This window comes from Anthonomus grandis, chromosome 1 (genome assembly GCF_022605725.1).
Source record: "Anthonomus grandis grandis chromosome 1, icAntGran1.3, whole genome shotgun sequence".
NCBI classification, from domain to species: Eukaryota; Metazoa; Arthropoda; class Insecta; order Coleoptera; family Curculionidae; genus Anthonomus; species Anthonomus grandis.
The window spans coordinates 23,194,315-23,221,907 of NC_065546.1; the positions used below are offsets into that span (position 1 = coordinate 23,194,315).

The 27,593-nt window shown below is 33.4% G+C and overlaps 1 protein-coding gene across 1 annotated transcript in view; it reads left to right on the forward strand.

Annotated features, from left to right (window-relative positions):
• The window catches only part of LOC126744748 (putative FERM domain-containing protein FRMD8P1), a 135,776-nt gene that overhangs the window by 93,404 nt on the left and 14,779 nt on the right, over positions 1–27,593 (forward strand). The window contains exons 4-6 of the mRNA XM_050452299.1: positions 3,601–3,861; positions 6,614–6,779; positions 19,637–19,775. Of these exons, the coding sequence (XP_050308256.1) occupies positions 3,601–3,861; positions 6,614–6,779; positions 19,637–19,775 (566 nt within the window). The remainder of the gene's footprint in view (positions 1–3,600; positions 3,862–6,613; positions 6,780–19,636; positions 19,776–27,593) is intronic.

Here is a 27,593-nt window from a genome sequence, read left to right on the forward strand (position 1 = left end):
GACGGCGCCAACTAGAGCGCTTGAGACTCTGCTGAGCCTTCCGCCTCTGGACTTCGTTGTGCAATTCGAGGCAATGAGGACTGCGTACAGGCTATACGTCCTCGGCGAACTACGTGCTGGCGAGACCGGTCACGCAAAAATTTGGTCACAGGCCATATAGGAATGTCCTCTCCTTCTGATGGGCAGTGACTGCATGGCTCCAGTGACTGTGGACTGCGAGGGATTCGTGACGCACATTGCAGGCAGAGAGGAGTGGCAGTTTTCCAACAGACCTGCATTGCTAAATAGGGGGACCATCTGGTACACAGATGGCTCCAGAATGAATAACAGAGCTGGATCAGGGCTTATTAGTGGGATCCCACATACCAGTAGGGCATACTCGCTGGGGGAGCACGGCACTGTCTTCCAGGCCGAAGTATTCGCTGTATTAAAATGCGGACAGAAAATCCTTAAGCTGCGGACACCGCAGTCGTATCAATATGCTCGGACAGCAAAGCTGCCATTAAGGCTATCACGGCCGCAAAGGTAAGCTCCAAGCTTGTACTAGAGTGCATAAAAGTCCTGAAAAAACTGGTACAGGTTGGATGCAGGGTCCAGCTCGTCTGGATACCTAGCCATGCGGGCCATGCAGGTTATGAGGAAGCGACTCTCTTGCCAGACTGGGATCCGCGAATGTGCCGATGGGGCCGGAACCCATAGTCGGTATTGCCAAATGCGTTGCGGTCGCGTCAATGAAGGGTCTGCTGGACAAGTGGACCCACCGAAGATAGACTGAGTCCCCTAAGGCCGTTGGGCTCTGGTAACCCCCGGTGGGGTATGATGGGTCCATCAGGAGACCTATATGCACAACTGCCTTGGCAGCCCACTGTTTCGTCAATTCATCTTCATTCACCCTCAGTAGCCAAACTGATCCTTTGCTCCCCCTCAACTTTACCGTTCAAAAATAACATTAAGTTATTAAGCCTAATCTCGGATGTGGATGTGAATGCACCATTAGAAATAGCTCTCTCCTCCTCTTGACTTAATTCCCTTATGTCACTGAACCTTGAAATCTTTTTTATAGAGTTCACAGCAGCCAACGGAGGGAGATCTGTGCCACACTCTGAGTAGCTCCTCTGCTATGCAAGATTGAATTAGGGGAAAAAGCATAGATGCACATTCCTAGGAAGCCACCCCCAATGTCTCAATAATTAACTTATAATACTCAATAATTACTTATTAACTATTAATAATTTACTTTAAAAGTTCCCGCACATAAATTTCTATCTGTAAATCTTCTTTTCCAAAACGAGCCTTAAGGCAATTAATAATCTCGTGGTAATTTTTCCCTATAGTTGGAAAAATTTTAACACATTGCCTAGCCTTACTATTAGGTATTATAGCTTGTAACAAATATTCAACTTTATCATTGGTCTATACTGAGGTCTTCATGCACTTTACTGAATTGGGCCCAAAATGGCAACCATTCCTTAACATTGCCATTGAAAGTTCTAAATTATATAACAGGAAGTTTAAAATTTCTCTTACCATGGCTTCTGTTTGATATAGATAAACTAAATTCTGCATGTTAAGATGTTAACTGCATGTTCTTCTTTTAAAACAATTAAACTTTAGGTAGCACAGAAATGTAACTATTTCACTACAAAAGATGTTGAAAATGTGCATCAATAACTTTAAGACAGTAAAATAATCTATTGGAAAACTCTTCAAGAACATTTTGCAAAGTGGCAATATCAATATTGCGACACGCATCAATTATTCATTGATGTAGATCGAAGATAGATTCTGGCTGCGTGACGTAGACTTTTTGTTTTAAGTAGCCCCATAAAAAAAGTCCAAATGTGTAAGATCGGGTGACCTGGCTGGCCACTCGGTAGGCCCTCGACGACCAATCCGCAGATTAGTCAAAAATTGTCTAACATTTATGTTAAAGTCAGGCGGTGCTCCATCATGATTGATTATTCTAGCATCCCACCGCCATTTTGAAGTTTTTGCAAAATGAGCTAGAAAACAAAAGTAGTATTTAGGTTGCTTATGATGTGTGCCAAATTTCAAATTTGTATATAAACGCATTCAAAAGATAAGAGAAGGGGGGACAATGAAGAGCCGCACTGTATATTTTAAGTGTTTGTTCTTTTATATACGAAAACTCTGAAATAGGTGTAAATGTTAGTCATTCTTACTCTACTGGGTTTAATGTTGAAGGAAACTTACAGATTCCCAATAGTAAGTCATTTCACTTCCTTAGTGTAAAAATATAGATTATTTTACCGCTAACAGTAAAGATGATAGGGAACAGAAAATCTTTCAATAACCAATGTATAACTTTTATAGCTCATAATTTTGAAAAGTTTTTAATATTATTCTGAATTGTTTTTCTCGATTCAAAGCATTAAAAAGTTTTTTTTTATTTCAATTATCAAGCTAATAATTTTGTTATGAGTTCGACCAAATGGTTCACACATCTTATCTTAATATTTATCCAGTGACGGTTATAATAGTACATACAGAAATTAGTTTTTCTAGGTACTTAATTTATTTACAATGGAAAATATTTAAAAAAAATGTTTAATATATATATGTAAGTAACAATTTAATAAATATATGAGACTGATATATTTAATAAAAGTTATTGTTTATTTCAAATACTTTTATACTCTCGGCGTCAGATAAATAGGTAGTTGATTAAATTCATCATTATAGATACTCATACTCATTACGAGTATTATATTTATGTTATTTATTATTATTTATTATCTTATACATTCAAATTATTTTAAATTTCTAGGCGACTAAATTAGTATACCTAATCATAGAAAATAATATTTAGTCAGATTAAAATACAAGCAAAATCCGCTAGTCTAACCAGGCCTAAAACTAGTGAATGCAAATGCGGGTTACTTACACACATTTATTATTCCATCGCACAATAGTGGAAAAACATATTTTTAAGTATATCTAACTTCTATTGGCGTAGTATAACCTCGATGGTTTCGTATTTCAACATATAACATTTATATACCTAAAAATATAGGCATTTATAATATTTATTGCAGACATTTTCATATACATTGTGTTCAAAAAACTACCTTTGGAAAACTACCTTTTATAGGTAAACGTATTACCTGATTGAAAAACGCTCGAACACGTCAATATTCTTTAATTTTTTTGTATGTTGTCAGATTCCTGAAAAATATACAAAATGCGTCAAAAAGACTGGGAACCGATCAACTTTATTATTTTAAATAAAACACCCTATTTATTAATGCATTTTTGGAATCTATTATAAATTCTAAATACATTTCATGTATAACAACCTTTATCAATTTTGAACTGTTTTCAAAATATCAACAATTAAAAATCTTTTGGTAATTTTCTAGACTTTTTTGACACATTGTATATCTTTAGAGGTATTTAATATTTCGAGATACCTAGCTTATTTTGCTTACTTTCGAATTCACTTCGTTCGTCTTTGTCTTTTACCCAAGCTTAGTACTTACATTTTTTACTAATATTAGCTACTCTTCATATACGTTATATATAATTTATTAGTGGTTCTATTAATCCTTGTTCTCTGAAAAATTTAATATCTAATTCTAGGGCCAATTCTCAGATCCTCTGTAAATGCTAATACCATATTAAGTGCCGCAAGCAGCACTCAGAATGAACCTTTTGAAGGACTAGTGATTCCCATGTGCGTTTATCTACATAACAAAACTGTTATTATTATGGAAATTGAAGATACTCCAAATGCTACTTGCGAGCTAGTTTGTCAGTCCATTGTCAGCTGTGAAGAGTTGGGACCAAATAAGACATTGGCTATGCAAGTTTTCACGTTATGGATGATAAGTCCATTACTGGGTAAAGTAACTCCACTTTTAATAAAATTAAGTATATATGTAGATAGAATAGCCTATAAATAATATTAATAGAACAGGGGTGCCTGTAAAGAACAATAATTGCTCTTTACAGGCACCTTTAGATTATTCTACATACATGGTATTCGTAAATACCTGCATTAAACTTCAGGAAGTAAATCTGCATGAAAAAATAATTACCGTTTGTTACATAAACGTAGGTCCGCGAAATCTGTGTTTTTCGAGAGACGTGATTTTTTTATAAACTGAGCATGCATGTGTTGCTCTGAAACTGGTTGGGATATGCAAATAAAGTTTTGTGGGACTTGGGAGGTAGCCACTGCGCGTTTTTTGACATACAATTAAGATTTCTTATTCATCATTATCAAAAATGTTTCCATTTCATTCAACATTACGACCTTACTCATTTTATATGATTCAAACAAAGTATCGCAAGGTTGCTTTAATAGGTTTTTAATAAGTGGCTTGATTCCTAATAAAGATTTTATACAAGAAGTTGAACTGCATTAATATATTTCGAATTAAAAATCAATTCAAGATTTCTTATTTTATTTGAGATAACCACATCTACAGATGAAAGCTTTGCTCTCACGTGAGTTTCTACAGCATTTAATTTTTTTCCAATGGTTTCTACAAACGCTAAGGAAGATTACGGAAATTTGTCACGATTAACATTACTTTCATGTTGTTCGTGCCTTTCAAGTGATTTCTTTATAGTACCTTTGTTCTAAGTAGTGTTCATTTTGGCTAATAAAAGTTGACAAAGAAGACAATTATAGTTAATCAGTATTCTCCCAAACCTGGTAGCTCTGCTACCTATTTTCGGACTGTCACTTCAAAAATTGAGATCAAATGTGAAATCTATTGTCTAAAGGCAATGCAGCGTGTTACCGAGGTAAAACCTCGATTAAAAGTTTACAAGTCTACGTAATTCACTGACGCAAATTTTCTGATAAAGTTTTTAGTTTATCCCGGTTGAACCCCATATGTGTAGGGGAAATTAATTAAACGCGAGTAGATGCCTATTGCTTTAATATTATCCAAAACCTAATAAATTAGGTATTTAACTTTAACTACTTTATTTATTTTTTAAAGCCGTCGTTTTCGTCTTGAGGTATCTCCTATGTTGCTCTCTTTCTATCGCACTATGTATTACCTAATTGATCATTTAAAAGCATTTTTGTATAATTGATAATATATTTTATAATATATTTCATTGATAATTTAAAAGCGTTCTGCTATTTTTTATCGATGATTTATTTATTTCTTAGATACAAAAAAACCCTGTCAATTATAATCGAACGTTTATTATCATGCGGAGTAACATTATGTCGTGGAGTAATGTTATCAATACTTATCAAACTCTTTAACAACCCCTCCTTTTGAGCCATGTTACCAATTTAACTTCCTTAATTTTCAAAACGCCTTTTTAAAAAAATATTATTATACTGAAAGATTATACTCTACAAAATTATATGCTAATTTTTTATTTAACTCCATTTGTGTAACTTAATATAATGCAACAGAACTGCTTATTTTATATAATTATTAAGCTTATATTTGTTTCTTGAAAATAATAGTTGCCTTTATTATTTTTAGTTATTATATTAAGATGTTGGGGTAAATAGCTAAAACATTATATAGAAAGTAATTTTAATTAAAAGCATTTATTACATTTTAACAACTTAAGAAAAGAGCATTATTTATAATATACTAATAATAGTGATTACTCAAAAACTTTTATAAGCATAATATACATATTACTTATCCGAGAATCAAGTTCATCGTCTAACTTGTCATCTTTTATTCACCAATATGGTTAAAGCAGGTTTTGTCGGATTTTGGCAAAATTTACATAATAAGAATATATAGCTTTGACACTCATCATATTATTTCTTACTATAGAGTGATTGCTTCTATTTCATAGTTATATATACATATTATACATGTATTATACATTGTAACATAGTGAAAAGGAAATAGTGTTTCTCGGAGCCAAAAAAGAGGATCTTTTACTTTTTTAGCATTATAACACAATAATTTTATTAATATATTTTTATTAACTATGCTGTTATGTTAAAATAAAATTATTTACATTAAATGATTAAAGTGATGATTATCTGACTAAACATAGATGTACCGCTTTTTCAAATTTTTTAGACATTAATTTTAATTTAAATGCATTGTTTTTCTCCGAAAATGACTAGATAATGAAAAAGAAAGTATTGCAGAAGCTTTCTAAATTATAAGCCCATAAATTTATTGTTAGGCATGTCATATTTTTTTAGATCGCACTCCCGTTTTATTTCAAATGGTTATAATTTTGATCATTTACTTTATTCTTTATTATAAGGTATTAATATTCATGTTAGTTTTTATTTTAGTATTTAATGGATAAATGCATAACAGGCTGTTAAATGAATACATTCCAGTGCTGTTGACTAACACGTAGTTCAACGAAGAATTAAGCATTGCTTTTATCGGTATTTCATCATATCGTTTTGATCCAGAGGATTTCACTTAAATTATGCAATTTATTGCCTCGAATAAAACTATAGTTATTCATTATTTAAATTTATTGTTTTATATCTATGAAATTAAATTCTTTCTCTTAAAACGCTTTAGTTTATAGTTATTCATATTAAAGTACTTTTGAGAAAATTGATGGCTTGGTCTATTTCTAAAAATGTCACATAAATTGTAATTTGTTTGTTAATCGAATTGATAATTTTAAGAAATCCAACTGAAACCATATTCAAAACCTCTGCAAGTACGCGACAATTGGAGAAACCTACTAGAAAAATATAGTAATGCATCCTGTACCAGAAAAGATAAAGATGAACCAAAATTAGTATTTCAGAGGAATATATTTTTTCAAACTCATATTGAAGAAAAAATCAAGTAAGTTTATTTCTGTTTATTAAACAAATGTTTATCAGTTCTTGAAACAAGTTTTTTGTTTTTACTTGAATATCTGTTCTGTTAATACTTGTATAAGGTGTTTCATAAGTTATGGCCAAACTGAAGAAGGTGATAGAAGAGCTAATTTTCTATAAAAAAGCCTACAATGATAAATAATAATAATAATAATGTTGTAATTCTACAAACTGCTAGACGGCATACCGCGCAAATACGATAGCAGTTTTCACTTCGCAGTTGGATCGTACCCCTTACGAACAACAATGGAAATTGCTGCTGCACTTATTATTGAGCAACAATTTAGTTCTGAATCTGATTCGGAAGACGAGTTCGAGTGCGAAATGATAACGTTTATCTCCCAGGTGGCAAATAAAAAATCAGGGACAAGCTTGTATATGAAAAGAAGAAAAACTCATGGAGAATTTTGTGAACTACAGAATTTAGTGACGAAAAGTTCAATAATTATTTTCGGTTAAACCGTGATCAATTCAAAGAAATCCACGAGATCATCAAGGAAAAAATTGACGCAGAAGGATGCAATGCTTCAAAGCCCATTAGAACTGAAGAGAAACTAGCTGTATTTCTAAGGTAAGTTATTTTATTAATTTACATTAGCCAAATTATTACGCTGTATACCAAGGATGGCACTTGCAAGGAAGTCAGACTTTATAACTTTCTTTATAACCCAAGATTTATGTAATAAATTAAATCTTACCTCATATCCAAGACAAATTAAAATTTCCACTCTTTCTCAGAAGTGTTCAATCTCAGATTTTATGGTGGACATAAAGATATTTCCACATGACAGCTCTACCATCAATTTTGATATCTCTTGTGCAGTATTGCCAAAAATAACGTCAAAACTACCACAAGTAATTATAAATAGGAGCTCATTAATCTTACCTCAGAATAATAAGCTTGCTGAGCCGACATAGTCTGTGCCTGGTCCAATTAATATACTTCTTAAATGTGATGTTTACAATAAAATATTAATTGATGGATTCATTAAGCTAGGAAAGGGATTACCCACCCTACAAAATACTTACTTTGGATATATTTATCTGAATCTCTGCCTGAAAGTTTCTTAAATTATAAAAGGAACCTGAATTACAATACTCAACCTAAGGATAACTCTTCAGATATGTCAAACTTTTTTGTTCACACTAGCCCAATATGTGACCCTATACAAAAATAGAATTTCTTAAGCAAAAATGCTGGGAGGTTGAAGAAATTGAAGTAAGACCTGCACTCGCTTTAGAAAATAAAGCTGAAGAGATTTTTAAGGCCACCACTACTTTCTTGCGAAATGGAAGATTTCAGGTCGATTTACCTTTAAAAACTCCAAATGAATTTCAAAAATTAGGTGACTCTTTTTATAGAGCAAAACAAAGATTTTTGAATCTTGAATCAAAATTTAGTAAAAATAAGAAGCTCTACTCTGACTATAAATCCTTTTTTTAGCAATATATTTCCTTGCAGTTATTAAAAAATAATAAAAGTTAAAGTTATTCCTCTTACCCTTACGAATGAATTGTTTCACAAAAAGTTTTTTGCCACATTATTGTGTGTTACGGTGAGGATAATCAATCTACAAAACTAAACGGGTAGTGTTTGACGGTTCCATGAAAACCATCAGCGGAGTCGCCCTTAATGACATTATGCTTAGAGGGTATTCAATTTAGCCAGCACTCTATGAGGTTCTTTTAAATTTTAGACTCTTTAAGTTTGCCTTCATTGCAGACATTCAAAAAATGTTCAGGCAGATCAGAATTAACCCTAAGCATACGTTTTTGCTGAATATACTGTAGCGTGATAATAATTGCAATGTCTAGAACTCCAGACAGTGACATATGGCACAAATTGTGCACCATTCTTAAGTACACGTTGTTTAGTTGAGTTAACAAATTTAAATAAAAATAAATTTCCTTTAGGAAGTATGGCACTCCTAAAAACATATTACGTTCATGATTTTCTCAATTCAACCCATGACCTTGATACATTAAAAAAAACTTATTCTGAAGTGAGCCTGCTCTGAGCCTCCACTCCCAATGCGCGGTCTTCACTAAGTCGGCTCGTCCTTTTAATAAAGGCTTGCACGTTGTCCCAGTCCAGATCTTTCCGCTTCCAAGTATCGTTGCTCCGAAAATTTTCCTTCTCAGGCGACTCCACCTATTACAGATACCTAGTATGTGGTATGAAGTTTCCTCCCCTGTACCGCAATTCGGAGAGAGTGGGCTTTCTCTTATACCAAGAAGGTGTAGATGCCTGTTTAGACTGTTGTGCCCGGTCAGGATTCCCACCAAGTCTTTGATATTTTCGGGCGTTTGATAGCAGTCGCCTTGCTTCAGAGCCGTCATGATCTGGTATCATTTCCTTGGCCTGTCTACATCCTTCTGTCCTTCTCCAATTCTTCCTTGTTTTTTCCCAGGCCCAATTATTAAGTGCCTGGGAGATTTGTTATTCGCTAAGACCGAGACAAGGTTCGGGGCCTACGAAGGGGTTAACGGACCCTTGTCTTGCCAGTTCGTCGGCCCGCTCATTGCCCTCGACACCTTGGTGTCCTGCGACCCACCTCAGTCTCACTTCCCTGTGCGCTGCAAGCCTTTCCAATGCGTATTGGTGCTTTCCATTCATGATCTGTGTACCAGGCCTGGAAAACACTTGGCTCTTTAATTTGGTTCGCCGACCATTCTTCCCTTGTCGGGATTTCGACTTGAAACCCCTTCTTTAACCTTAGTAAAAAGAATCAAATTCCGCCTCTTAGTAAAAAGAATGAGCTCGGTCTTTTCAGGGTTGACCGACAACTCTGTCTCCCGACACCACTGTTCTTGCATTGCAAACGCAACTTGCATTTGCTTACAGACTGTGTTCACGAATTTACCCGTGACCATCACTAGTTCGTCGTCCGCGTATGCCTGTGCATAGAATCCTTCAAGTTCTAGCTTCCTGAGGAGACTGTCCATCACCAGGCACCAAAGGTGTGGCGAAAGGCAACTGCCTTGCGAGCAGCCACCTTTCACCCTGACCTCAACATGACATCTCCCAGTAAAGCACTGATCTTGCCGTTTCAACGCCGTTTTGACCCATCTGACAAGATGAGCCGGAATGCCCCTGGTCAGGAGGGCTTGGCAGATAGTATCTGTTTTTGCCTTACCTGCTCTTTACCTGCTTAAATGCTCCTTCCACGTCAAAGAAAAGAGCAAGTGCTATTTCCTTGTTCTCTATGGCTTTTTCAGCTTTGCTCACTACAGAGTGAAGTCCCGTTTCCATTGACTTCCCTTTCATGTAGGCATGCTGATTCATATGTAGTGGCGATTCTATTAGAATCTCCTCTGTTATATACCTGCCTTTCTATAGTCTTTAGAAAAAATGAAGTCAGGATTATTGCCCTAAAGGACTTTGGTTGACGGTAGTCTTTCTTGTCCGGTTTTGAGATAAAGACCACATTTGCCGCCCTCCATGTTAGTGGAACATACCCCATTGCAATGCTGGCCTCAAAAACTCTCTTTAAGTAAGGCAGTGTGATTTCGTGGCCTACTTGCAACATCATGGGTATAATTCCATCAGGTTCTGCAGCCTTATATGGACTAAACTCACCCACTGCCCAAGCTATGGCTTCTTACCCCATTTGCTGAACATGATGTGACAAACGTTCCTGAAAATCGACTAGATTTATGGAAAAGAATTGCTAACGTTCGGCAAATTTTTTGGAAAAGGTGGTCTGTAGATTATCTTAACAGCCTTCAAAATCGCCCGAGGTGGTTATATCCTTGTCCCAACCCTAAGTGTACATAATACATACGTAGAATAATGGCTTGGTACTCCTAAAGGAGGATAATACCCCAGTTTTACATTGGCCAATGGACATTTTAGTTTAAAGATGTAGAAGTAAATGTGAAATTGAAATTGTCGAAACAGTGGACTGATGGACCCGTCATGCCTCATCTGAAGTTACCAGATCCCAACGGCCTTAGAAAAACCGATAAGGCTCTCTGGTCTGAAGGAAACTCACTTGGTGCACTGAAAGTGTTACCCAAGTATTTGAACCTGGCGCGCGTGAGTGCTGGGCACTCCCCGACCACATGCTCAACGGTTGCATCCTCCTCACAGCACCAGTGCCATTCCGGTTTGTCTGCAATACCGATGGTATGGAGATGTCTTCTTAAGTGCCAGTGTCCGGTTAAAAGAACTGTCACTAGCCGAATTTCACGTCTTTTTAGGCGTAGTAGATTTTTGGTGAGACAGGTAGAGCCTATGTGCGCTTAGAAGTAAGTGTTTCAAGTTTCTAAGTGACTTTAATTTGTAACCAAGTTTTGACTTAATGTTTAGAACTGATTTAAATATAAAAGCTACCTCTGTAATCTTGAATCTAGATGATATTTATCTTTCTTGTACTTAGAAACTTAAGCAGTTATTTTCTTTGTTTGAAGTAGTTACTTGAAGGGCGGAAATATGTTGCAATTCTACAACAAATAAAAACTGTAAATTCAGCACAGTTTGAAATAATTTTAATCAGCAACAACGTCGCTTTTGTACCATGCCCCTAACGGCTTTTTGATGTTATATAAATAACAGTCACCCGCGCGGCACCTTTGAGTGAGTTGCCTCTCAGTCTCGTCTCCGTCCAGTCTTAAGGTGGAAGACACGCTTGCAGCTAATCAAATTGGTTGTTTTCTCTTCAGTTACATTGACTATATAATAATAATAATGATAAGTAATAAGTTGATGTGAAATCTGAATTGAATGTAGCAAGTCTTATAAACGCCCTCAACATATATGCTCTCCCTGCCATGACATATTTTTCAAAATTCTCAATTAGAGAAATACAGAAGTAGAGGAGATCTAAAGGACACACCGCTAACTATCATCTAAGTATTTTAACTCTTATAATGATGAGACATCTAATAGATGGTTGATAATCAGAGATAACTTTTGCCTGAAACTGAGGATGTTATGCTTGTTATTCAGAACCAAGTTATTAGTAGAAATTGTTACGTGCATAGAATTTGCGAGAGTATTATAGAATTAGCGTAAAGAAAAATTGAATTTAAAAATATGGCAGCGGCAGTTGAAAAAGCACTCACTCATAGCTGACAACTGCTAACTTCTGGCACTTTTGCGATTCTGTCTAATACCACACACAAACTTCTGCCGCGAGGCACATAGAGTCTAATATATTAATATATATATTAATATTATCGAAGAGCGTAGATAATTTGTACTTGCATGACACATTCAACGAGAGCGAAAACTTAAGAACCTCTGTCTATTTTTGTCCTGATGGCGCTGCAGTACCCATGCAGCAGAATTTAATTTGGCAGTCTGGCGCATTCGCCATTATTTAACAATATAAATAAATATTTCCCAGAATATTACAATTTAAAATCTAAGAAAGAAAAGAAAAATAAAAGAAAAAAATCACAAATGAGCGGATCTCGAACATTTTGCCCACCGTTATAAATTTTATTTAAAAATAAAAATAATTAACAAGTCTCTTCGACCAACTTCGTAAGGGATATAACTTTACCATTGGTCTTGAAAAATCTCCTGTGTGAGCTGAGGCTACGCGTACAGTACCGTCTGAATCATAATGCAACCTTTGGATTCTGCCTAGATGCCACTTGGAGGGGGAAAAATTGTCAAACTTAATGAGTACTAAGGTACCAACCTTTGCTTAGGAAAATTCGGACTTGCCAACGGCTATTTAATTATAAATAGTCGCGATCTGGGAGACTTGAAACGGGTTGAAGGGTCAAAAAATACATGGGCGCAAAGGTCGTGAATTCAATAAACCCTCTATTTAAACTAAAACCATATAAAACTCCTCGTTCGTGAGTATCCGGTCACCGACAACATGCCGTGAGTTTTTACCGATTTCACACCTGCTTGAACTAATCCTGAAAAGTGAGGTGCTGAAAGAGGATTAAAGTGCCATTCAAGCATTTCTGTCTCAGCCGCATGCTTAAAGATTTCCCCAATCTGCTTACTTATGCTCACAAAATTACATCCATTGTCAGAAAAAATCATATCGCACCTGCCTCTCCGTGATATAAACCTGCGAAATGCAGCAAGAAAATCTTCACTGTATAAATCAGTCACAAGCTCTAAGTGTACTGCCTTTGTAGTAAAGGAAATAAATACACAAATATATGATTTTGTACTCTTCGTACCGCGTATTCTACCAAGCGGACTTAGAAATGGACCGGCGTAGTCCACGGCAACGCAACTAAAACATTTCAGTTGAGAAATTCGTTGGCTGGGTAAGTTCCCCATGGGGGGTTAGTAGGATTTTGTAGAGATGGGCGAACATGCTTGATATTTGGAAAGTATGGACCGAATTGTAGGCTTAGCGGATAAAATCCAGTAGTGTTGATTTAGGAGATATTGAAGTGTCTGAGGAGCTTCTGCGGATAAATATATTCTAGGCGATTCTTACGTGGCAAAATAATTGGATGTCTTTGATCGTATGTAAGCTCAGATTTATGGAGATACCCACCAACTCTTAAAATCTTTTTTTCATCCAGGAACGCATTTAGTTTACGAAAAGGTTTACTGGATAACCTTTTACATTTATGATTTGTGATCTCGTCTGAAAAATTTTGTTATGCTTTGAGTTTGGATATGCCTAATTAAAAGCGAAAGAATATAACTTAGATAAAAGAAATGACCAGAAGGATAATTGCTTCTTGCATTTTTGGATAAAGTCGCCGCTTTATCCAAAATCGATCATTATCGATTTTCATACGCAAAAGCTGTTAGGGTAATCTTTTTCTTTTCAAGATACGATTCTTCATAATGATTGCTGCCTTCAAAATGAGCTACTGGGCATAGTTCTCCAGGACGGGTTAAACCGGCAGTTGACCGGCAGCACGGTGGGTATATACCTGCCTAGCAGTCGTGTGGCCCTGGGTTTGAGTTCCAGACTTGGCATGGTCGTTTGTGATGTCCGATTTAGTTTAAATACTAAAAAATTATAGAGGCTTTTCGTGACTACATGTGCTCAGGACGAGGTCAATAAATGAAGTAAAAAAAATTAAAAATAAATTCAAAAGTTATGTACTTTTCTATTGCATTATTTGTTCAGTAGCAAATGCACAGTGTAATTTTAAATAAATTGTTAAATAAGTAATTTTGCAAAAAGCGTTCGCACAAAAGTTTTGATAAAAACCCCAAGGGATTGAAACATCTAGCAACCTCGGATAATATGTCACGTTTTGAGTAAGACCTGTCTTGTGGCTGTATCCAATAACAAGTGTCAGTACTTGAGATCCAGTAAAGTCCCAAAAATTGTACAGAACTGAACTCTTTGTCAAAATCAAATGAATTTATTAATAAATGATCCTTGGGTAATTCCAAGAGTAAACCTGAATCGTTGCTAGTAAACTTTCTCAGCTCAAAACCACCTAATTTTAGTAGTTTTATTAATTGATTACGTAATTGAACAGCCATGGTTAATGTTTCACATGAACAATCATCGACAAAAATATCCCGCTTAAGCACCTTAGCGGCCAGTCGAAGATGTTCTTCATCTGCAACTAGCTGCAATATGACAATTATGGAGAACTAGAAATACTAAAAGTAACCCTTTTTAAGTGGTAATATTTTGTTTCATCTTTCGGAGAAAATCTTCATAGCATTCTTTGTTAATCAGTATGTATTTTGGATACAAGAATTTGAGTAAGCATAATCTTGATGTTATATATGAAAGCAATAGGATTAGCTCTAAAGTTTAGAAAAATGGAAAAAATATCCGTTCACAACTTAGGGCCAGCTAATAGTTTATCGTTTAGAGATGTATTTTGTAACTTTGCACTGGCATTGAAAACAATTCGAATTTTGTCAACCTTGGCCACGCAGTGATGTGGAATATAGTAACAATTATTTTTGTTTTGTGATAGTAGCGGTACAACTTCTAAAACATCATTTTCCAAATATTCCTTAATAATTTTGGAATATTGAGAATAGATATGTGGGTTGAGAATTAATCGTTTTTTTTAAAGAATGAAAACGTTTAAGTGCGACTAAACGGGAGCTTTCGGTTTCAAATTCTGATACATTATCTTTAAAGGGTAATTGGACCATATATCGTCCGTTTTGATTTCTATCTTGGTGAACTGAATTGCGACTTTGGGATTTCTTCAATCTCTCAAAAGCGTTTTATAGATTGATCAAGTGACAACGCATCCATTTCGTCGAAAAATGAAGAAAATAGCGAGGTGCTGGATTGATTAGGTATTTTAGCAACACATTTTCCCATAACAACATAACCAAAGATTGTATTAATAGCTATAGGCACATCAGCATCTGTAAACAATCGGCCATTCTGCAAAATATTAGTAGAAACTTCTGAACCCAAAACATATCCACGGGCGAGGGCTGCATAAATTTAGGATCCGAAAGAGGAGCAGATGATAGATAAGAAACGTCAAAATTTTAAATTATTTCGTTGGGCATATCAGAACAGATCTGATCCAAAATTACGGCCTTAGTATTTACAAAAAGTTTCGTCTTTCTCACAGGTCTCAACGTGCAAGTGATAGCACCACTAGAAAGTAACTTCTTTAATATTTCTCAAACCACATATAGAAAGAGACAAATCATATCGCGGCAGACCTAATTTTTATAGCATTTTTTAGAAATATAACTGCTTTGGCTACCACACATCAAGCGTATGCGAATATTTTGATAAATGCCTCGTGAATCCATAATTTCTATTAAAGCGGTGCTAAGAATAACTGAGGCACTGGAAGATGAGAGAAATAATGAGACTTAAGATTGCTTTGAGGTTGAGATGACTATAGTTGATTTGGATGCGAAATATTAGCGTCTTGAGGAATGTGATTATTTTGTGAAGAAGAGGGGCCTATGATCTCTATGCTAGAATTAACAGGAGAAACTAAATTTTTTTACTTATGAGTCACCCTCAATGGAATGGAAATTACCCGAGTAATATTAGCAACAGAATACGAGCAACGGCGGTTGCCGACCCACGAGGACGCGCGCGATATCGGAGAAGTGCTTATGAAAATTGATACTTTACTCATCACAATCATGCAAACATTTAAGTGCATTATAACTTCCATTAGATGCATTTTCTCAATGCAAAAACTTCTTTTTACTGATTTCGTTATGTTGACACAATTAATAAAATTATGTGAAATTGAATTCGAAAAAAAAGATATATAAGACGTTAATTATTTAAAGGTTAAAAAAAACACCGTTATTATGGTGGAAATTTTAAGATTTTCTTGGGGATGACAACTCAATATCTATATTTACTCATTATATATTCCGCTTAAAAAAGTCGACGTATTTTAAAAAGTTTTACGACAAAATTCGGTGTATTCGACAATTGGAGGGTAAAAAAACACGGTTGATAGGAGTAAAAAATTTTTATTTTTTGAGGAACGATTATACAATATCCAAAGATATTTACTATATATGCATTTTAAAAAAGTCGACGTATTTTACAAAACTAGATTTTTTTTACTATGGTAAATGAATAGACCAAATTCGGTATTTTCGACAACTAGAGGGTAAAAAAAACACAGTTGCTAGTGGTAAAAAAATATGATTTTTTGAGGGATCATATTACAATATCTGTAGATACTTACTGTTTATGCCTTTTAAAAAAGCCGATGTATTTTAAAAAGTTATAATTATTTTACTATGATAAAAGAAGAGAGTAAATTCGGTATGTTCGACAATTAGACGGTAAAAAAACACCGCTGATGGGGATGAAAAATTGAGATTTTTTTGATAATAACATAATAGGGGATAATATCTATAGATGCTTTCTATTAATGCCGTTTGAGTAACACGACATAATGAAAGCTAATAAGGGACCGAATGTTCAATTTATGTACTGTATCTTAATATGCCTTATGAGGATCGTTTAGAAACAATAAATTTTCTTGTAAACTCTAAAATACTTGCACTACTATGCACCAGTCATTAATCTACTCCTAGATGTATCGACCAAGACTGGAGGTCAGCCCTAGAAAGTGTCTCCAAGACACAGGGCAGGAAGAGTGTTCCACCTAGATATCTAAAATGAAAAGCCACTTATCTCACATGGTTCGCCTAAGCCCAATATATATACTATAAATTAGTTTATATGTTCTATGTGTTCGAATTAGGCACAACAGTGCCGCTTTATTTTAAGATTTATTATATTATAACTATATACTAATATAATATATAATATAATAACTATATACTATTACCTATATATATATCTATATATATATATATATATATATATATATATAGGTATAATTTATAGTATATTTTAACTGAACGCTAACATGTATATACTTTGTTGCAAATGATTTTACGACATGGATTATGTATAAAAGTATAAATAATGAAAACATTATTAGATGTTATCAGATTCATTTTTTTTATAATAAAAAATCTGTTCTACTTTTGAAAACTTAATTATTTTTATATTATTTTGTATAATATATTTAATGACAACAACAATAAAAAATTATTAAATATTTCTTCTTTGCCTTCTTTACTTGTAATCAACTAAGTCTATAATAATACATCAAGATTCAAGATAAATTTTCACCGGTTTTGCTACTTTGGACATTTGACAAAAAAATGCATTTGATAGCTTACCGGATTCCTAAATTCTAATGTATTTAATTGATATATAAATATGCTCGAAAATTTGATGAAATACTTTATTACTTACACAGTGCATTCACGATGAAAGAAACAAATTCATTTACAATTCAGGTATTTTTTTCTTCTTTTATTTTTCGGACAGGTCAATTAGCATTGTCAAACGCGCGTTTTTTTCAATCCAAATTTTCTATACAGGGTATTTCAAGTAGAAACTGTGGCGTCAAAATTCATTTTCTTGAATGGAACACCCTATTTATCATGACAGTTTACAATTCTAGGATATATTCTGAATACTCTTTGTATAGCATATCATATGCCTAAAATAGGCGATGTGTCAAGTTGGACGTAATAGACTAATCAAACATAAGACATTAAAAAATAAAAGTTTATACAATATTTATTGCAAATGATGTTTAATTTGGTGTCCATTTACTTTAATGCATTTTTGCAGTCGGTAAACAACTTTCAATTGCACTAATTTATTGCTTTAAATTATCAACATTGTTTGGTCTATTGATGTTTTACACTTTAGCCTTTAAACAGCCCCATAAGAAAAAAAAGTCCTCTTCGTCCAATCTATCTGTTAGGAAAAGTTGCATCAAGAAATTGTCGAACAGCGATGGCAAAGCGGTGAGGTGCCTCGTCTTGTTGAAACAATGGGTCGTATTAATAAAGTGAAACACATGCTTTTACTCTATCTCTTTCTTTTTTTGTTGCATTAAAGTGGAATGTGTTTATCTCAAAACATTTAAGCAAAAGCATGTGTTTCTGTTTTATTCATATGAGCCAATATCGTTACTAGGTATGTCAGCCTCTCGTAAAAAAAACTGTAAAAACTGTAGCAAGTCCAAGTAGTGCTCTGCGTTTAATGTTTCTTTGAAAAAAATCGCAATACGAAATAATATAAAAAAATTATGTTGTCGTCATAGTTTTTACTTAAGACACGCTGTAACCAAAATTTTTATTGAAAATGAACGCATTAAATCAAATGGACAACAAATTAAATATTAGTTGTAATTAACATTAGTAAATCTGTAATAAATTTTTATAATTATATTGAAATACCTTGCATAAGACTAAATATTAGCGAAATGATTCACATATATACATATAAAGAGTCATATCTTCAGCAACCTTTTAATTAAATATATTTTATTTAGATAAATGTTTTAATTTCATATGTTTCGTTAGTCTGTTACGTCATATTTGACAAACCATTCACTTTAGGCATTCGGTTTGCTATACACAAAGTATTCAGAATATATCATAGAGTTGTAAAAGGTTATAGTATACATTTAAAAAAATGAATGTTGATGCCATAGTTTTTCCCTAAGGCACCCTGTATAGAAATAATAAAAATAAAATAGAAAAAAGGAAAAAAACACCTGAATTTTAAATGATTTTGTTCCTTTCCTCGTAAATGCACTGTATTAATAAAAACAGAATCGAGGAACTAGAAATAGCAAATTGCTTACGCAATATCGTGCACAGCATCACCAAATAAAGTGAGTTATATTTTCTCGTATTGAAGCAGGCCCTGGTCTCGAGGTATTGGAAGACTATGTAAGAAGAAAATAATACAGATTTACTTTACCCCAAGAAACACACAGCTTTATCTAAGTAGTTAAAAGATCTGTTATATCCCACTAAGCCTGTCTTCCAATGATGGGACTAATTTAGAAACAGAAAAGGATTATTGAGAGGGAAGAAAATAAAAATTAGCGGCAAAACGGCTACATGAAAATTATACACATATTCTTAATATCGCCTATATAGATGCCAAAGCGTCTAACAAATTGTTGCTACTTAACGCTGTAGTAATATATATTTTAATGATTTTTACCTTATTTAAAAAAAATGGAAACACATCAACATTTTTTTTTAGAAATAAATAGCAGGATTGTTAGTCTTTGTTAAATGGCTTTTTTTATTCCTTTGTTTTCAATCTTTATAAATGAACCATAATTGTTTTCAACACACCATAGACAAATAATATACCCATAGATATTATAAAAATCAAAATTTTACTTAAAATTTATTATAAAAATTAAAATTACTCTAAAGTGGCGAGGAATAAGACCCAATGGTAAATATGTTTTTTATCGAAAATGAGCTCCTCTATCACATCCTTCAATTTATTACTGTTGAGACATCTTGTATATTACTTACGATATATCATGTTAAATTTATATATATTTTTTAAGAGATCAACGGATTTTAGAACTTCTTTATGAAGAATGTAAATATAATATCTTGAATGGAAGGTATCCATCAGAAATACCTCATCTTGTTATGCTGGGAGGCATACAGGCCAGAGAAGAGCTTGGTCCTTACAACCCGCAGGTAAATAGGTAGAGACATACATATTGCTATAAAAACAATCACTACTAGTAAGTAGAGGAATGTAATAATATTTAGAACTGGATTTTAAGTCCCTATTAATTATTATATGTACTTTATATAGATCTTTCTATTTAATTTAATTTTTGAATTTAAAGAAATATTTATAAAAAAAGTTCTAATATTTTTATTTCCTGCAAAAAGATAGAATTTATGGCTACATCTTGACATCTAACAAGATCTTGTCGTTCATCAATATTGTAACCTAAATCAGGAGCACACATACTCCAGAAATACTATTTTATGTCAAGAATAAACTTTTTATTGACAACATCAAAACCTTGTGAAAAACCGTATGACTCGCGTTTACTGCCGTTTAATTCTTTTCAAGATAAACAACAAAACTGATGAAAAAGGTCATGAAACGCGGCAACCCTTGCAACAATTTAGAAATGTTTTGAATTTTCTACACTGTTTTTTCTGATGGCAACCAATATTTGAAAGAAAATACTGATATTCAAGTCTCGCAAGTATACAAATTCTAATAAATAATTTAGATTGCGGCCCAAATAGGGTCTACTAAAATCTCGATATGATAGGTAAAAATAAAAAAACTAAACATAAGCAGAAAAAACACCAAACTTAACTAAGACGAGCAAAACAGTACAAAAAATATGAAAATATTTAACGTATTTAAATTTTCAAACAACACTCCCTGGGTCAACGGTGTCAACGGTAAGTCATGATAGGTGGACTGTATTTTCGATTTTTATCTGAGTCCGGTGTAAAAAAACCGACAGAATTCCCCTTTATATCATAACATGATTTCATTTTGTAACTTTCTAGGTGAAGTTTATCCCGTGCCTCTTTATCGACCATTTGCAAACGCTCTTATATATTTTATTTTTCCAGTAGATTAGAAGAATGATATACCAACAAATATATATACATATATATATATATATATATATATATATATATATATATATATATATAATGTATATATATATGTATATATGTATATGTATATATATATTATATGTATATATATATATATATATGCAAGAATGCAAGAAGACTTTTTGAAGAGACCAATCTAGCAAACCCTTATGCAAAGTTTCAAAAAATTTTAATAAGCAAAGAAGAGGTATTTGTGCAGATCTTCATGAAGATAAATACCACAACTGGAAGAAAACATGGAGAAACTATACTATATGGTCAAGGAATTCTTCCAACAAAGACGTTATACAGGGTGTCTCACGACGAATAGACGTTTAATGGTTGAAATGGACCAGATAGGCTTGATGGGAAAATACATGGACAATATTTTAGATACTGCTATTGGTTTAACTAAATTCTAAGTATGATAAAATTATTTTTTTTATAATCGATAATAATAATTGTTATTGGTTTAACTTCATCGTTATATTAAATAAAAGTTTAGATAAAAAGGTAATGTTAACGTGTCCGACTTTGTATATATGGTTGTGAGATTGATGATGAAACGACAAAAAAAAAATTCTTGTATTCGGCTGTACGTCAGATTTGACAAAGCCTTACAAAAAATTGTTTGCTAATGGCTGGTTTTACCTGAACCGAAAATTTGGTAATTTTTCAATTACATTTAATTGAATATTTCAAGATTCGCTTATTAAAATTTTTTGAAACTTTGCACGAGGGTTTGCCAGATTGGTCTCTTTAAAAAGTTATCTTACATTTTTTCTGTAAAATGTACAGGGAAGCCAATAATTAAGCCCCTTAAAATTTACATGGGATTTCCTATGTTCCGCTTGGCGACGCACCACCCGGTATATATACAGGGTGTCTCACGACGAATAGACGCGATCGATATCTCAGAAACTAATTTTTCAAAAATTTTGAAAATTTGGCAACATGGCACAGTCGATGGGGGCCACACAACTAAAATATTTTGACAGTTGTGACGTTTCCGGTTATACCGGAAGTAGGTGTCAACTTCGTTATTTTAAATGGAACACCCTATATATTTTTACATTTTTGGCTTTCACGTGAAATTCTAGGTATATTTTGTGTATAATGTCCTATACCTAAGTGTAAACGTTTTTGAGATATTTTTAATTTCATGTGAAAAACTATGTTTATAAGCCCTAACATAAGTACCGATTACTCCTTTTTAGTAGCCTTTTTTATTTATTAGATTAGTTTCAGTTTTATTTTAAAGGAAGGACCACTATAAAAGACTATTTTAATATTGTGCTTAAAAAAAGATATAGGGGGGTCAAAGCATTAAAAATTAAAATGAAAAAATCATTAAAAGTCAATTTGGAAACCCTTTATTTTTATATTTTTTTTATAAAGATAATTAAAAATATGGTTAACTTTATATATGGTTAACTTTATATAAGGTCTTTATATCTAGTCCAAAAATTGATAGGTTCCGAAATATTGACAGTTTAAATTTGGCCTAATGTTAAAAGCCGTATAGTTGTACATGGCTCAAGAATTGTTGATTAGTTGACCATGATGGTTGTTATAGTAATCGCTACAAGCAACAGTAAGATAATGGATTATAACAGAAAGGTGCACTTTTTAATAAATTTACACTTTTACGAAGAAAACTTAAATAGCAAGTCACTTATATATTTAATGCATATAGTCCATTGTCTTACTGCCGCTTCTAGCGGTTACTATAACAACCGTCATGATCAACTAATCAACAATCCTTGAGCCGTGTTACTGTACGGCTTTTAATATTAGGCCAAATTTAAACTGCCAATACTTCAAAAACTATCAATTTTTGAACTAGATAACCTTATATAAAGTTAATCTTATTTTTAATTATCTTTATGAAAAAATGATAAAAATAGGGTTTTTTTTTAAATTGACTTTTAATGATTTTTTAATTTTAATTTTTAATGCTAGTTTTTGACCCCCCTGTCTCGTTTTTTTGGTTCAATATTAAAATAGTCTTTTAAAGTGGTCCTTCCTCTCAAATAAAACCAAAACTAACCAATAAATAAAGGCTTATACAGGTATAGGACATTAAAAAAAAATACACCTAGAATTTTATGTGGAAGCCAAAAATGTAAAAATATACAGGGTATTCCGTTTAAAATAACAAAGTTGAGACCTACTTCCGGTATAACCGGAAACGTCACAACGGTCAAAATATTTTAGTTGTGTGGCCCCCATCGACTGTGCCATGTTGCCAAATTTTCAAAATTTTTGAATAATTAGTTTCCGAAATATTGATCGCGTCTATTCGTCGTGAGACACCCTGTATAACGTCTTTGCTGGAAGAATTCCTTGACCATATACTTCATACAGTTTTCCATGGACTCAATCAAAATAGTTTCTCCATGTTTTCTTCCAGTTGTGGTATTTATCTTCATGTAGATCTGCACAAACACCTCTTTAGTTTTCGTCATATGGTGTTAAGCTTTTTAAGCTGCTGAGCCTTCATAACATCTAATCCTAATATAAAGTCATCCATAACTTCTGCTACTAATACTTGCTGCTCGAATATTATCAAGACAATGGTGATTTTAGCAGTGAGCTTGATTCTGTATCCACCACCATGTCACACTCACTGCCACATATTTTTCCCGGTACTACCAAGCTTTCTCCATGATGTGGCAGCCGGTTAGCAGCAGCAATTCTTATACGGGGGTTTGGTAGCACCCAGCCAGATTAACCTCATAAAGTTTTCCTGATTCCTTGAGGCTGTCTGATGTCTTTCCTCATTACGATTTCAACATCGGGATGATCTTTAGAGTACGGTTGGTATCTGGATCTTAAACTCCGTCAAGCAGCCAACTGTTGAATACTTTTATCTTAAATTTTAATTGGGTCCGGTATATTTGTTGTAGAAGGGCTTCACTGTATCTCATCTCTAAGGTACGCATCAGTATGTCGAAATTAAGCTGATCTTCAGATGACAGCATTCTTAGTATTTCTGTAGCTTCTCGTTTCAGACATAGCTTAAGAGTGATTACTTTTCTTCGTTATCTCAGCGATTTTTCCTAGTAGCGGCCTTGAACTGATTTAAGCAAGTACGCCATACTTATTTGCCGTTGAATGTTGGTGGCTTTGTTTTCATCGTTATTTGCATTCCAGAATCAGGACGAAGGGCATGCTTTACTCTCATCTACAGTTCTTGCATCTTGCATGTTTAGAATTTTCTATATTGTTTTTGCTGATGGAGACCAAGAACTTTAGGAGAATATCGATAATTCAAGCAAGTATATAAATCTTAGAAAATTTGAACGAGAAGGATTTCCAATAATAGAACATAAGAAATCTATATTGGGGTCCTCAAACAAGATGAACTGGACATTATAGGTGAAAATAATAAACTAAACGTAAGTAGAACTTTAAATAAACTTCTACAAATAGCTTAAACAGTTCTAAGTCAGATAAAGATTTGGCAGGGTAATTGCTGCATGAGTTCCTCTTCTTATACTACTTTAATTAAACGGTAGTAATATTCTACCTTCGTTAAATACCTTAATTAAAAGGCTCATATAGTTTCCCTTCGCAAATTTAACATAACACGTGCAACACCCATGCAGTCAGTGTTCAAGGCTGTCAACTGTTCCGTGAACATGGAGTAAAGTAACACTTGGCATCGCCATTCGGGGAGCCGGTTGCATTTTTGAAAGACAAAAGTCTATATATTTCAATTTTGAAAATTGTGAACAAAATCTAAAGATGTCTTTTTATGTTAGTAAATTGTTTTATTAAATCTTTTTGTGAATTGTTTTAACAATAAAGAATACTTTGAACGCCTCATAAACTAAACGTGTTAACAAAATAAATTTTAGGCATGCTTTTGTAAAGACCATTATTAAACATCTTATTCAGCCATAATTGTAACGACTATGCAAAACTTTAATAGAAATAATAATTACCTAAAAAGACATGTTAGGATAAATAATCTTGGCTTTAATGTAATTAAAACACTTGCATGAATAATGTCTAATAATAAGTAAATAACAATGTTTAAATAAGCCTTACTTAGCAACGCAGAATGCAAATTTAAAAAATAAGGTGCCAAAATGTAGAGAAGAAAAAGTTATTTCAAATGAGGTATTATTCAACCCCTATTGCGATTTTAAATTTTCGAGAGCGAAGAGGTACCCGGCGACCTTCAATATAAAGTGAAAAGTAATTCTAAATCACTCATGTTCTATCAATCTAATAAATTATTTTGTGGATACGATTATCGGGATCATTGTTCGGTTGAAAATTTGGGAAAAAATATGTAAACAACAATTGGCAATCATTGACGTATTTAAACTTAAAACCCCGTATAATACACTAGCCCTTCAAAAGAAATAATCTAACATATCTACGGGAAATGAAGCACCACCAAATTTCTTTGTTTCTTTATAAGAAGAAATTTGTCTGATAAAAGCCTCAGGTCAAACATCTACTATGGGTTGAGCCGTTAGAAAGTTCTAAATCTGGACCAAGAAATCAAAAAATATGTTCAGTAGAATTGACTACAAGAGCGCTATGGATATTGAAGAGGGATTTGAATCAAGAAAAATAAAAATTCTTTCTGATTTTAGTTTTATATACGCCTTATTTACATTCTACGGTTAATTGAATTTAATTTGTTAGTTAAGATTTTTGGTGTGGGGAAAGAAAGACAACAATATTTACAATTATCTAAAAAGACGCCAATTGTTTGAAACCAAGCAGTTTTTAACGCATACATTTCTTAGTCAATATGCCAAACGAATTTGTTAAAATGTAAATACACATTTAAAGAAGGAATTCGAGGTTAAAAGCTAAAGCATTGCTTTTCAAAAAGCAGCTTTTTTAACCGTGTTCCATATTCGACAATGTGTAATATTGCAAAAAAAACATGTTCGCCAATATGTAGTATTATCGTAACTCCAGATATGGTAAAGAAAACAATAATAGCTGCAGTAAAACTAAGGGAATTTAGGTATGTAGTTAGGAACAAAGATATTGCTAAAAAACTTGGGATTGTATTTAATAAATACTTACACAATAAGGCATCCTACGATAGAGATGATTTATAAATCCTTATCCTAAACAAAGAAGTGATTCTCAGAGTTCACCCTAATGAGATATTTATTCAACAAAGTTGAAAATAGACAATAAAAGAGTAGTTGTGGTAGAAAGTTGCGAAAAGTGTAAAAGGATTATCAAATATAGGATTGAATATTTGGAAAAAACTCTACCATTGTTTTTGTAACAAGAAAGTTGTACTATGTATAACTAGTAATTGTATAATAAAGAACATATAACTAGTTGAAAAGAAGGTAGTTTCGACTGGCTAGTTAAGAAATAGTATTTCAAGTTTAGGGATGGAGTTGAACGAAAACGCTTTTTCGACTACAACCCAACAAACTATAAATACTATATACAGTGAGAACCAAAAGTCCGGAATAAATTCATTTAAAATTCAGGGGTATGTTCAAAAAAAAACGCTCGGACAATCGATTTTTATTTTTAACTGGGGGTTTTCTTACTATAATTTTATGTATACAGGGTGGTCCAAAAATAGGTTACGACCATCAACCTCAATTTTTGAAATGGAAATACCTATTTTTTATTCTGTATTCCTAAAGAACAGAAAATTCGAGACATATTTCATGTACAATGTCCTATACCTATCTTCATTTGTTTTTGAGTTATTGACAGTTGAAGATCGGCATATTTGCACTTTTGACATGTTATAAAATCCAAACGGTTAGACATAGACAAATGCGGTTTGCACTTTTAATCGAAGCTTTTTTAAAACCATCTGTTGACACTAGCTAGTAAGTGTCAACAGGTACTGAGAAATTTACGGTTGAATTTCTAAAAAAACATTCAAAATATTAATGTATTTAATCAAAAGTATTGTATGAATACTTTTGATTAAATATCGTTCAAATTGAGCCCCATTAACTTCTTGACAGTAAGCGAGTCTTGATTCGAATTCTTTCAGAACGTTGCCTATCATTTCTTGAGGTATTCGTTGAATCTCATTTCTTATATTATTTCTCAATTCTTCTAAATTGTTAGGTTTATTTACATACACTCTATATGCTTTAAATAACCCCAAAAAAAGAAGTCCAAAGGAGTCGAGTTGGGGGACCTAGCAGGCCACTCCAATTGACCCCTTCGCCCAATCCATCGATCCGGAAATACCTCACTTAAATATTGGCGCACGGCTCTGCTGAAGTGTGGCGGCGCGCCATCTTGCTGGAACCAAATTGAAGCTTCTGGAATATTGGGATTATTTGCATTTGGAAACATCAAATATAAAGCGGGAATCAGTTCGTTCCTTAAGAAAACCAAATAACCAAATAATTGACCTGTTAAGGTACCTTCGAAGAAAAATGGACCTATGACTCTGTCATTGATAATGCCGGCCCAAACATTCACAGATTGAGGATATTGGGTATGAGCTTCAATCATCCAATTTGGATTAGAGGAAGACCAGTAACGGCAGTTCTGTCTGTTCACTGTACCATTGAGGCAGAAGGTCGACTCGTCAGAAAAAATTATTCTACGAGTAAAAAGACGGTCGTTATGGCAGACATTCATTATAGTTTCGCAAAACTCTAATCGACGATCTGTATCATCTTCGTTAAGTTCGTGGATTCATTTTAATTTATAGGGATGATATTTTGCCTTTTTCAAAATCCTTCTTAAAAATGTTTTTCCAACATCGTTATCTAGTGCTGCCTGTCTAGTCGGTGTATGAGGATTTTCTTCAAGGGACAAAACAACATTTAACTTCTTTTCCTCGGAAATTGAGGGACGACCCGATCTGGGTCGATCTCTGACGTGACCTAATTCCCTAAATTTTCTTTCTAG